The sequence below is a fragment of the Diabrotica virgifera genome, chromosome 3 (genome assembly GCF_917563875.1).
Source record: "Diabrotica virgifera virgifera chromosome 3, PGI_DIABVI_V3a".
In the NCBI taxonomy this organism is placed as follows: domain Eukaryota; kingdom Metazoa; phylum Arthropoda; class Insecta; order Coleoptera; family Chrysomelidae; genus Diabrotica; species Diabrotica virgifera.
This window is the reverse complement of record NC_065445.1, coordinates 43,921,148-43,934,144: the sequence shown is the minus strand read 5'-3', so window position 1 is coordinate 43,934,144 and position 12,997 is coordinate 43,921,148. Positions and strand designations below refer to the sequence as shown.

Here is a 12,997-nt window from a genome sequence, read left to right as displayed (position 1 = left end):
ATACTAAGGAGACATGGTTGCAACAGAAAAACAAGGTTTTACAAAAATCCTCTAACGGAATTATTCCACAGGATGTTTCAAAGTTAGGATAAAAAACCACATTTCGATTAACCCCGTATAATAAGTCAAATACAGAATTTTATTAAAAAACTCACTATACCAAATTAAAATTTATAAATTTTTACACAGTGTGCTAAAAAAATTATCAAAATAGGGCTAAAAATAAAAATACTGAAATACTTTGAATTTGACCAAAATTTTCTCCGTTGCATCTGAGTGTATATTAGCAATATAATCCGGTCAACTTAGACATCAAAATGCTTGGCAAATAACAAAAATTGCCGGAGAGCCAAATTTTGGTGGAGAGCTTGGGTGTACCATAACAAATAAAGTGTAAAAAGTCCCCATCGATCCCATGTGTGCGTCAAAACTTATTCGGGGTCAAAGGTCAAAATTTGAGATTTTTTGGATTTTTTTCGAAAACGGTAAGTTTTATCAAAAAAAACCTTAAACCAAAGTTGTAGATCTTAAAATTCTCTACAAAAATAGTCCTTACTATTTTTTTCCTAAGAGTTGCCATTCCTGAGATATCGCGATTCAAAGAGTCACATTATACATGATATGCACACGTTTCCACACCACCTGTGAGGTAGTGTACTCGGCGCGTTTTTTTACCGTGGTTTCCCCTGTAGGCCTACTCCACTAACTGTTTTGACAATTTTAGGATAATTTAAGGAAACAATACCGGTCAAGTTCTAGATATTATCTTATTATTGATATTGATTATTGATATTGCTATTGATTATTAGGTTAACTATTGTTTTGATTTCTTTAGATATTTTAGTCAGATTCATATTCTTGAAAGTCTACTTCAACAGTCAAGTCTTCTTCGATTTCATCTTCTTCCTCTTCCTCTTGCTGGATGTTCAAAAATTGTTCAAATGTGACTGAGTCATTGGTCTCTTCATTAAAATCACAGGAGTCTTCCTCTGTTGTACTAAACTGGACATTTGAGCAAGACTGATCTTGGCAGTTGGTACACACTAGAGAACACAGCAACCCGACTTTTTTACATCCACATTTGGCACTACAACCTTTTTTGCAATTGCAAAAAATAGTGTTAAGGAGTTTTTCTGGAGCAGGTGGGAGTAAGATTTTAATCGGTTCCAGAGTATTATCTATTAATTTCCAACCCCAGTTTTCTGAATTCAGTTCATTGTCTAGCCATGTTTGAACTTGATAATATACTTGATACAAATGTTGAAAAGCAGATGCTGATGCTGGAGGAAGACATGATAGTTGTACTTGTTTCTTGTTTCGCGTATTTTTTACAAAAGTTAATTATCGGTATTTATCAAGACAAATAATTTTTTTTGGAGCTCCATAAACCGCAAGAAGAAAGCAAATTCCTTCCGTAATTATTGTTTGCGGTGTAGAATCAAGGTCTGTAAAAACTTTACAGCAGTCAGTCAAATCTTTTTTTTCGAATAATTTAAGTACTGACGTTTTGCCCCTTCTGTACATTGCGGACGTAGTGTCGCAGCCGGTTATCGCATGTAAAAATAAAATGTACTTTTGGTATTTGGGATAAGCCGATAAACTATTCGAAGAATATATCTCTGTTCGCTGTTGATATTTACGGAAGAAATTCGCTTTCTTCTTGCGGTTTATGGAGCTTCAAAAAAAATTATTTGTCTCGATAAATACCGATACTTAACTTTTGTAAAAAATACGCGAAACAAGAAACAAGAACAACTATCATGTCTTCCTCCAACATCAGCATCTGCTTTTCAACATTTGTATCGAGTATATTATCAAGTTCAAACATGGCTAGGCAATGAACTGAATCCAGAAGACTGGGGTTGGAAATTAATAGATAATACTCTGGAACCGATTAAAACCTTACTCCCACCTGCTCCAGAAAAACTCCTTAACACTATTTTTTGCAATTGCAAAAAAGGTTGTAGTGCCAAATGTGGATGTAAAAAAGTCGGGTTGCTGTGTTCTCTAGTGTGTACCAACTGCCAAGGTCAGTCTTGCTCAAATGTCCAGTTTAGTACAACAGAGGAAGACTCATGTGATTTTAATGAAGAGACCAATGACTCAGTCACATTTGAACAATTTTTGAACATCCAGCAAGAGGAAGAGGAAGAAGATGAAATCGAAGAAGACTTGACTGTTGAAGTAGACTTTCAAGAATATGAATCTGATTAAAATATCTAAAGAAATCAAAACAATAGTTAACCTAATAATCAATAGCAATATCAATAATCAATATCAATAATAAGGTAATATCTAGAACTTGACCGGTATTGTTTCCTTAGATTATCCTAAAATTGTCAAAACAGTTAGTGGAGAAGGCCTACAGGGGAAACCACGGTAAAAAAAACGCGCCGAGTACACTACCTCACAGGTGGTGTGGAAACGTGTCATATCATGTATAATGTGACTCTTTGAATCGCGATATCTCAGGAATGGCAACTCTTAGGAAAAAAATAGTAAGGACTATTTTTGTAGAGAATTTTAAGATCTACAACTTTGGTTTAAGGTTTTTTTTGATAAAACTTACCGTTTTCGAAAAAAATCCAAAAAATCTCAAATTTTGACCTTTGACCCTGAATAACTTTTGACGCACACATGGGATCGATGGGGACTTTTTAAACTTTATTTGGTATGGTATACCCTAGCTCTCCACCAAAATTTGGCTCTCCGGCAATTTTTGTTATTTGAAATGTCTATATAGACCGGGTTAATAGTTATTTATGTATTAAGAGCGAAAAGTGATACATTATTGCTTGAGAGTAATAGCTCTGCTTCGCGTCAAGCGGTAATTACTCGAAAACAATAATGTCACTTTATAATAATACATACATTTTTTCTACAATCACTTAATAAAATGAAACTATTTTTAAATCATTAACTTTATTTTAACTATTTTATATCTGTCATTATAATGTCATAACATTAACTTTTATATCTGTCAGTAGTTTGAATATTCAATTTGTTTTTATTGTATGGTTGTACGGTTGCTACGGACGACGCTCGTTTATCAAACTTTAACGCGCTAGAGTGATAAAGTGACGGTACTCAGTAAACGTCAACTTTTCGTTGCAATTGGCAAGCAAAAAAGTCTTCTTTATCAAGTGATTGTAGAAAAACAATATTACTTAATTAATGTTAATTATAGCAACAAGATTGGTTATGATATAAACCTTGTAGTTGCTAATATTTAATTATTTTATCTTAATTATCTAGAGGAAACTAAGGATTTGGCTAAATATTACATATTTATACAGTTAATATTAACATTCACTATGCTATAAATCTCCACTCAACATGAAATGTATTCGTTTTTGTCACTTTTAATTAATTATCCCATTTATAAGCTGATTTTCTGTTCTTTGTTGTTTTATGCAGTCATCAAATAGCATTCCGAGTTGGTTTGTCTGTAATATACTTGGATTTCTCTGTATAGAAAATAATAGCTGAAGCATGTAATTACTTCAGTCTGTCAAGCTCTAATGAATAGCTAAGTTTTTTATGTTATATTGAAATTCAACTATCAGTCATAACAGTATTTTTTGTCTTTATGAACCATTTTATTGCAGACATGTTTAAAAAGATATTAATCACCATATATAAGTAATGTATTGTTACACCCCTTTATACTTAATCACTTTTATTAAATACATCAAACAATATTACAAATTATTGTTATTATTAGAGACATGTAATAATATCAAAGAATTGGGTATAAATTTTGATTCTAAATTAACTTTCATAAATATCATATTAATGAAACCTCTACTACAGCTTTAAAGATGGGATTTATTCTTAGAAATTGTAATGAGTTTTCAGTAAATACAAACTTTAAAAATGTTATACTTTAGTTTTAGTTTGATCATTTTTGGAGTATGGTTCTCTCATTTGGTCTCCTTCATATTGGGACTGTGCAAGTTCGACAAAGCGACACCTGGTTTCTACGCTCAGCAACATTATTCGCACTTTTAATTATATTGGCCAATTATATTAGTCCTGGTTACTGGATAATTGTCAAGGCCATAGTACAAAAAAATAATAAGAACAAAAAATAAGATTCAGGTTATGTTATTAAAACATAAACAATTGTATGTAGTAAATAAAATTACATAGTTATTAAAATGCAGTACTGCAAGCAAAATACAATTAATTAAATTTACCTTTATATAATAATTGCATATCATATCAATATTGTGGAGCAATATATAATTTTTCTTCTTTAATGACAGTAGGTATGAAATATACGTCAATTTGACAATTTCAATTGACAATATGAATTATTTAAGAAAGTTGCAATATTTCTCCGCTATTCGCGCACGATCGTTTCTCGTATCCCCTCCAAATACTTGCACACCGCGAATAGATAATAGTGACATCTACAATATCGAGAGAGTTCAAAATAAATTCTTGATGGTATGTGCTTACAAGATTGGTTTTATTAGACAACAGTACACATATGACGATATACCTACTTTCAATACTTAATATCTCGTCATAAAAGATTTGAAGCAGATTTATGTTTCCTTTGTAATATTATAAATGCATATGTTCAAGGTCCAGAGTTACTTTTAATAAGTTTTAATGTTAATACTAGAAGAACTCGTAACACTGAGATTTTCAACATTATGTTTCATACTACAGACTATGGTCAAAATGAACCTATTACAAGAATATCTGATATCATCGCATAAAATCATTTAAACAATTCTACATTCTAAATACATCCATATGAATAAATTAATATTCGATCTCTAGCAAATTTCAATAAGTCTTAACTCGTTCGATGTCCACACCGTAAACAGACCTCAACTGAGGTGCCCAAGATTGTAACTGTAACGTTTCATTTAGTAACACAATACCACCGCTGACACTGGTGCGTCATAGGTACCCTAATGAAACCCTCGTGCCGACACTGTCGGAGTATGCGCTGAACGAGTTAAGAGGTTACATCGAGACTACTAAATGTGGACTGTATTGTAACTATGTTTATATTTATTATAGGTTCCAGTTGACCAGAAAGAAGCTTTAGCCTCTGATTTGATGGGAATGTTTGAAAAACGTAGATTCCGCAATTTCCTCATATATGTTCAAGATTTCCAAGCCGACGATCCAAAGACATGGAAAGACTTTGATCCCAATACTCAAAATATGCAGGCTCTGTATGAAAAATTTGGCCTAGGTAACGTTTGTATTTATATTATTAATAATTTTAAATCGGTGATTACTTGAACTCTCACTATTGGGTCAATCCAAGCCAAGTGGTCCAAATGTGGTTGCTTGACTATTTTCAATATTTTTTATTTTTCTACCTTTTAAACTTCAGTCTATAGAGAGTACAAAATTGCATTCATTTTATTTTTAAAAAATTTAGTTTGCCGATGACAGCCATTTTTGTTAAAGCGTGTCGATCATTTTCACGGAAAACAGGGCTTCGCTCTTTAGCCAATATTTTTACTCAGGTTTGTCCTAGAACAATAAATCAAAAACAAAACTTTTTAGAAAAGTATGTTCTAAAAAAATTGCCTGTAGCATTATTTAATTTTAAACTACCCGTAAGGCCTTAAATGAACCTCAAAGTTGGAAAAGGTAAACCTGATAAAATTCTATTTTCAGCATTTTTTAACAGCATAAGGCAAACCGATAATGGTTTGCAATTTTTTTTTTTTTGGAAAAGACATACGTACATACTTTAAATAAAAAAAGTTTGAGCTTTGAGACTTGAGTAAATTTTTTCAAAAAAAAATCTCATAAATGCAATTTTTTGAAAAATCTCAAAGTTTGACCCCTTATATCCCTGATGGGCACGGATGAAAAAAATTGAAATTTGGCTGAATGTTAGCCCCTAGCATGTAGAATAAGAAGTAAACATTTGGAGTTGCAGACTTACGTCATATAAGAGTAACAGGCCTGAAAAAATGGTCAAAAATCAAAATGGTCAAAATTTGAGCGTTTGCGGGCAGGGTAATTAAAATTCAAATAAACTCTCTAATGAAATAAAAAATAATCTATTTTCACCAGATTTCACGATGAATACAAATTTATACCGGGTGGGCCAAAGAAAAGAGTCCACCTCGATATTTGGCAATAGTTACCTATTAGATTTTAAGGAAATGCCGAAATAGGTCCATTTTTATTTTTATTATATTGCAACTTTTTGGGATACATTTCATACTACGTGACGTCATCCATCAGAGCGTGATGACGTAATCAATGATTTTTTTAAAGGGAATAGGGGTCTTGTGACAACTAAAAATACATTGTACTGCTGTCAGAAAATAGAAAAAATGTTTATTTCATAAATAAACATTTCTTTTCGCTTAAATTAAATCAAACAGCCTCCCACCTTCCTCTTGACAGTTTGTACATTTAATTTAAGCGAAAAGCGATGATTATTTTTCAAATAAATATTTTTTTCTGTTTTCTGAGAGCAGTAAAATGTATTTTGAATTAAATAAATTATATTCATTCTTCTTTTTGTGTCAATTAATTTAATTTAAAAATTATTTTTTGGCCACCCTGTATAAATAATTATATTATTCTCTTATACTAATATATTATACTCTTATACTCTTATATTAACTCTTTCAAATGTGATGAGATAACATACGACCCCTATTGCGATTAAAAAAATCATCGATTATGTCTTCACGCCCAGATAGATGACGTACTGACGATGACACATCATGGAGACGTATGAAATATGTATAAAAAAATTGTAATTTAAAAATAAAAATCGACCTGTTTCGGGATTCCCTTAAAACCTAATAACTGCCAAATATCAAGCTGAACTCTTTTCTTTGGCGCACCCTGTATAAATTTGTATTCATTTGAAATCTGGTGAAAATAGATTAATTTTTATTTCATTAGACAGTTTATTTGAATTTTAATTACCCTGCCCGCAAACGCTCAAACTTTGACCATGTTGATTTTTGACCATTTTTTCAGGCCTGTAACTCATATATGAGGTAAGTCTGCAACTCAAAATTTTTACATCTTAGTCTACTTGCTAGGGGCTACCATTCAGCCAAATTTCAAATGTTTTTATCCGTGCCCATCAGAGATATAAGGGCTCAAACTTTGAGATTTTTCAAAAAATTACATTTTTGAGATTTTTATTTGAAAAATTTACTCAAGTCTCAAAGCTCAAACTTTTTTTATTTCAAGTATGTACGTATGTCTTTTGCAGAAAAAAATTACAAACCATTATTGGCTTGCCTTATGTTGTTAAAAAAATGCTGAAAATGGAATTTTATCAGTTTACCTTTTCAAATTTTGAGGTTCATTTAAGACCTTAAGGGAAGTTTGAAATTAAATAATGCTATAGGCCGTTTTTTAAGCATACTTATCTAAAAAGTTTGGTTTTTGATTTATTGTTCTAGGACAAACTTCAGTGAAAATTTTGGCTAAAGAGCGAAGCCACGTTTTCCTTTAAAATGATCGATACGCTTTAACAAAAATGGCCGTCATCGGCAAACTAAATTTTTTAAAAATAAAATAAATGGAATTCTGTAGTCTCTATAGACTGAAGTTTAAAAGGTACCAACCAACTTATTTTATATTGGACCAACTTATCTTGAGTTGGGATTGATTTCATGTAATCGAATGAACTATCTTTTTTAGTAAAGTCGTCCCAGGAACGCAACTCGTAAATATTGGCGATATCATTTTAAAGTCTTCTACTTTAAAATGTATAATATACGTCTGAATTGCCAATATAAATGAGTCAGATTAAATAAATTATTAGAAGAATTTTTTTACTTAGCAACAACATTTTGTTTATTTTAATAGTATTTTGTATTTTGACAACGAAACCCGATTTGGGCTTCGAAACGTTAATAAATTCATTTTTTAGTAAAATTGTGGCTTATTTCCCAAATAAAATACTTAATTATATTGGACCACTTGGCATGGATTGACCCTATTACTTTGTGTCATTCATGATTGCATAGAACAGCAGAAGACAAACTGATTTTTTTAGATGTATATTTTTTCTATTTTATAGTGTAAAAAAACATACATATTTTTTTTGTTTTATTTTGATATTATTTTATATTTTATTAAAGTAAAACTTTCGCTTGCTTTTAGCAGATGTCGTTTCGGCACCCATGTCACGTTATTTCGTTGCGATTCTATACTAACAGCTCAATATGCTTTAGTTGGTTTAGAGAAAGTCATATACATTATCTGATGATAACCTAAGAAGGTTTGAAACCGGTTAGAGTGTTTATTATGACGCTCTCTGAACGAATTGAAATATAAGACGGCTTTTAGTATCGTTTTGCAACGAAGTGATTATTTATTTATATTAGTTTTACTCCTAACTGAGTATGGGGGACCATTTTTCGTTGGATTTTTTCCGCGCTGGACAGGCGAGAAGTTTAGATTTCCCTCAGCCTCCTTTGCTCCGGCATTCGTTTGGCTTGCAAATTTTTAGAAGCCAGTACCTTTTACCATAAAATGGTCCCAATAAATTTTATTTTGATATTGTGTTATATTTTATTCCCTTGAAAAAAGATATAGTCCGTTCTTTAACGGTAAAATATTGCAAAACCTCTAAATTTTAAAGAACCGCTTGGATTGACATGAAATTTGGCATACACATAGCTAACAAGTCAAAGAAAAAAAGTGATATTGTGCCGATATGTGCTTTTGCCCCGGGGGTATTTTTCACCCCCTTTTGGGGGTGAAAAAATATTCGTCCAAAGTAAGTCCGGAAATGGATAAACTGACTAATTCTAAGAAACTTTTGTTCTATAGAGTTTTTTCACTAAGTCAATATTTTTCGAGTTATTTGCCAGTGAATTTGTTCATTTTTTCAACAAAGTAACCACGCTTTTAGACGGTTTTTTGCAAATAACTCAAATAGTAAGTATTTTGTCGAAAAAAGATTCTTAGCAAAAATATAGCCTGTAAAATATTAAAAAAAAAATGGTGTATATATCACGTCTGTATACCTAGTAGAAGCAGGGTTATAGCTAATAAAAATAGCTAAAAAGACCCCCCTTTCACCCCCAAGAGGGGGTGAAAGTCACCCCCAGGGCAAAAGCACATATCGGCACAATATCACTTTTTTTCTTTGACATGTAAGCTATGCGTACGCCAAATTTCATGTCAATCCAAGCGGTTCTTTAAAATTTAGAGCAAAATCCGTGAAAGAATGTACTAATATATACTTTGTTATAGATAAAAACACCCAAGATTTTACTGGACATGCGTTGGCTTTACACAGAGATGATGATTATTTAAACAGAATGGCTGTGGAGACTATTAACCGCATTAAATTGTATTCTGATTCACTAGCCAGATATGGAAAGTCTCCATATTTGTATCCCATGTATGGATTGGGTGAATTACCTCAAGGTAAGTTATAACGGTTCAGGGTTATTGTTTTATGATTTGTTCAATCCAAATAGGTTGTTGTTTATATATTTTTTTGTTAAACTGGTATGCATATTGATGTGTAAATAATAAGTAAAATGCAAGCACGATAAATATTAGTCATGAATTGAAACTAAATATTGTATAAGGAAGAAACATAGAATGCAGGGGGTGATAGTTTTGTCCTATATGTACAGTACAGATTGCTAACACCAATCGTTTGATAGTAAAACGTAATCTTGATTAACCAGTCTTACAAGCAGAATTTAAAAAAAAGGCTTTGGTTTGAAGAACCATCTACAAATGCTTAGTACTGTAGCACTGTGTCTGAAGTACTGTAGCTGAAGTACCTCTCGGTTTTTCTTCATTCTTCTGAGGACCTCTTCATTTGTAATTCGGTCAGTCCACGGGATCTTGAGTATTTCCGATATGGCCTCATCTCAAATGCTTCCAATCATATAGCCTGATAACTAGCAAAGGTTTATCTTCCGATTAACCAGTCTGATAAGTCACATTTTAAAAATATTTCTCAAGATACTGCTGAATAAAATAAGTGCTTTATGCGAACAAAATATTGGCAAAGAACAGCATTGAGATTATAAAAAGCATTAAGCAGAGAAAGCTGGAGTATTTCGGACATGTAATGAGAGGTCCCAAATATAGGTTGCTGCAAAATATTATGCAAGGAAAAATAGCAGGCAAACGCAGTCCAGGACGAAGAAGAACCTCATGGTTGAAGAACTTGCGAGATTGGTATAGTGTTGATACAAGCATGCTATTTAGGGTGGCAGTGAATAAAATTAAGATAGCTATGATGGTAACCAACGTTCTGAAAGGACATGGTACTTGAAGAAGAAAGAACAGCCAGAAATGGATTGCTATAGGTAAGATTCATTTTGCACAGCACCAAAATCGATTGGCAGACATACTTTCGAATTAATGTCACACTTTAAAGTGAAGAAGTTGGCTAAATAATGAAGTCACTTGAGGCGACGAAGTAAATGCTAGAATCATAATGGCACATAGAGCGTTCAGTAAATGGAAACCCACATTTACCAACGGAAACTTAACTACTCAATCGAGATAGAACACTCATGTACTGTGCAGTGCACCCATTTGTGGTCCATTTGCCATTATGATTGCGAAGCATTCGCGCTACAAGTCGATACAATGAATAAAATATATGAGGTTTGAGATGTGATGCTATCGTAGAATGTTGAAAGTTTCTTGATCTACACAAAGCAGCAATGAAGAAGTCCTCAAACGACTAAATAAAGGTCTTGAGCTGCTAAACATCGCCAAAATAAGAACACTTAACTACGTTGGACATGTATTACTGAACATATTTAACTAAAACCCTCAAGGTTACTTGCACCGCGTCAACGAACGTATGTCGTGTCTTCTCCTCGCAGTTGCAGATAAATGGGTTTCACTGTAATGAGAGGCAGTAAATACCAAATTACTCACCTTGTTATCCAGAGAAAACTAGAAGACGAGAGATGGATTGGTCGTAAAAAGCTGTCATGGTTACGGAATATAAAAAGTTGGACTAAGATGAGTGTAAACCAACTTTTCCGTGCAACAAACTGTCTAGGAAGGTTTAAGGACATTGTTAAAGGGGATATCCAATTAACAGGTGCACGGCGCAGAAAGAAGCAGGTCTATGTTTTAGGAAGAAGCAATCAACTTGGTTTCTGACTATGTTACTATCCTTATCCCTTGGTGTCCCTTGTATAGCCTTCTTTTAACTAGTTTATGACAGATATTCGTTACTACAATGTTATGATGTAGCAGAATTGTATCAGACGATCTCTTTCATTGCGAACATCACTTCTAAATGGGCCCACTATGGACCCTCACTAGCTTTCGCTGATTTTTGCGGTAAAAAAATTTAACTCATACGCGATGACAGTTCCAATTCAAATCGTGAGTGTTAGTCCTGTCGCCAGGGGGGTTACAACGGCCTTCTTAATTCAGATGGACTTACCCAAGTTTTTTTTATGTATTTTGGCCCATAGAACACGAATTTTTTGGGTAACAGTTGATCCGGATGTCGATAAGATTGTTATAAACAAAGAAGTTGAGGAATTACATAACAACGATTTCTCGCAAAACAAAACATTTTTTTGTATTTTTTGGGTCATTCTAACCAAAAAATATTAATACAAGTTTTTTCGTAAGATGCATAGTTTTCGAGATAAACGCGGTTGAATTTTCAAAAAATCTAAAAATTTCAATTTTTGAACCCGAATAACCTTTGAATAAAAAATAAAATAGCAATTCTGCTTACCGCCCTTAAAAGTTTGAGTCAAATTATAACTGTTTTGAATATTTGCATTGTTAAAAACAGCTTTAAACACATAGTGTTTCCCGTGCCTAATACATGCGTTTTAATGCATGCTACGTATAAATAGCCCCGCTTGCACTTTTACCTCTTCTACCTACTCGTTCGATTTTAAATGAGAAATCATTGAAAACATCACTCAAGCACTAGGTGTTTATAGCTTTTTTTAACAATAAAATAATAAATTTTTAGCAATACAAATAATTAAAACCGATATAATTTGACTTGAACTTTCAAATGCGGTAAGCAGAATTGCTATTTTATTTTTTAATCAAAAGTTATTCGGGTTCAAAAATTGCAATTTTTCGATTTTTTGAAAGTTCAACCGAGCTTATCTCAAAAACTATGCATCCTACGAAAAAATTTGTAGAAACATTTTTTGGTTAGAATGGCCCAAAAAATACAAAAAAATGTTTTGTTTTGCGAGAAATCGCTGTTGTGTGATTCCTCAACTTCTTGGTTTATAACAATCTTATCGACATGCGGATCAACTGTTACCCAAAAAATTCGTGTTCTACAGGTCAAAATACATAAAAAAAAACTTGGGTAAGTCCATCTGAATACAGGAGGCCGTTGTACCCCCCTGGTGACAGGACTATGTCTAATTCATTTGCAAATAAAGATCAGCGATTCACATGTGAAAAAACAAATAGGCAGTTAAATAATTACAGAATTAGCATAATAGACATTACGGAAAAACAAAGTTTATGGTTATTAGTAAACAGGCAGCCGTAAATAATAATAACTATAACGTAACAATCGGTAATGACTCAATTGAACGAGTAAGTAATATTGTATATCTGGGTACTCATATTAATGAAAGCTGGAACCCTAGTACAGAAATAAAAAGTAGAATTGCCAAAGCAAGAACAAGTTTTATGAAATTTAAGAAAATCCTGTGCAGTCATGATCTAAATTTGGAACTTCGCATAAGAATGGTTCGATGTTATATATTCCCAGTACTACTTTACGGGGTTGAAGCATGGACCCTGACAGAATCGCTTTTAAAAAACCTAGAAGCATTTGAGATGTGGGTCAAAACGAAAGGGTTTTGCAACGTTTGAATAAAAGTTGCGAAGTAGTGAACAGGGTTAAAAGGCGCAAATTGGAATACTTTGGTCATATAATGCGTCACCCAGAAAAATATGACATACTTCACCTTGTCATGCAAGGTAAAATAATGGGAAAACGAAGTGTAGGCCGCCATACAACTTCTTGGCTTAAAAACCTACGCCA

The 12,997-nt window shown here is 32.7% G+C and overlaps 1 protein-coding gene across 1 annotated transcript in view; it reads left to right on the top strand.

Annotated features, from left to right (window-relative positions):
• The window catches only part of LOC114327912 (rab GDP dissociation inhibitor alpha), a 44,435-nt gene that overhangs the window by 11,868 nt on the left and 19,570 nt on the right, over window positions 1-12,997 (top strand). Inside the window, exons 2-3 of the mRNA XM_028276623.2 lie at window positions 5,041-5,218; window positions 9,223-9,399. Of these exons, the coding sequence (XP_028132424.1) occupies window positions 5,041-5,218; window positions 9,223-9,399 (355 nt within the window). The remainder of the gene's footprint in view (window positions 1-5,040; window positions 5,219-9,222; window positions 9,400-12,997) is intronic.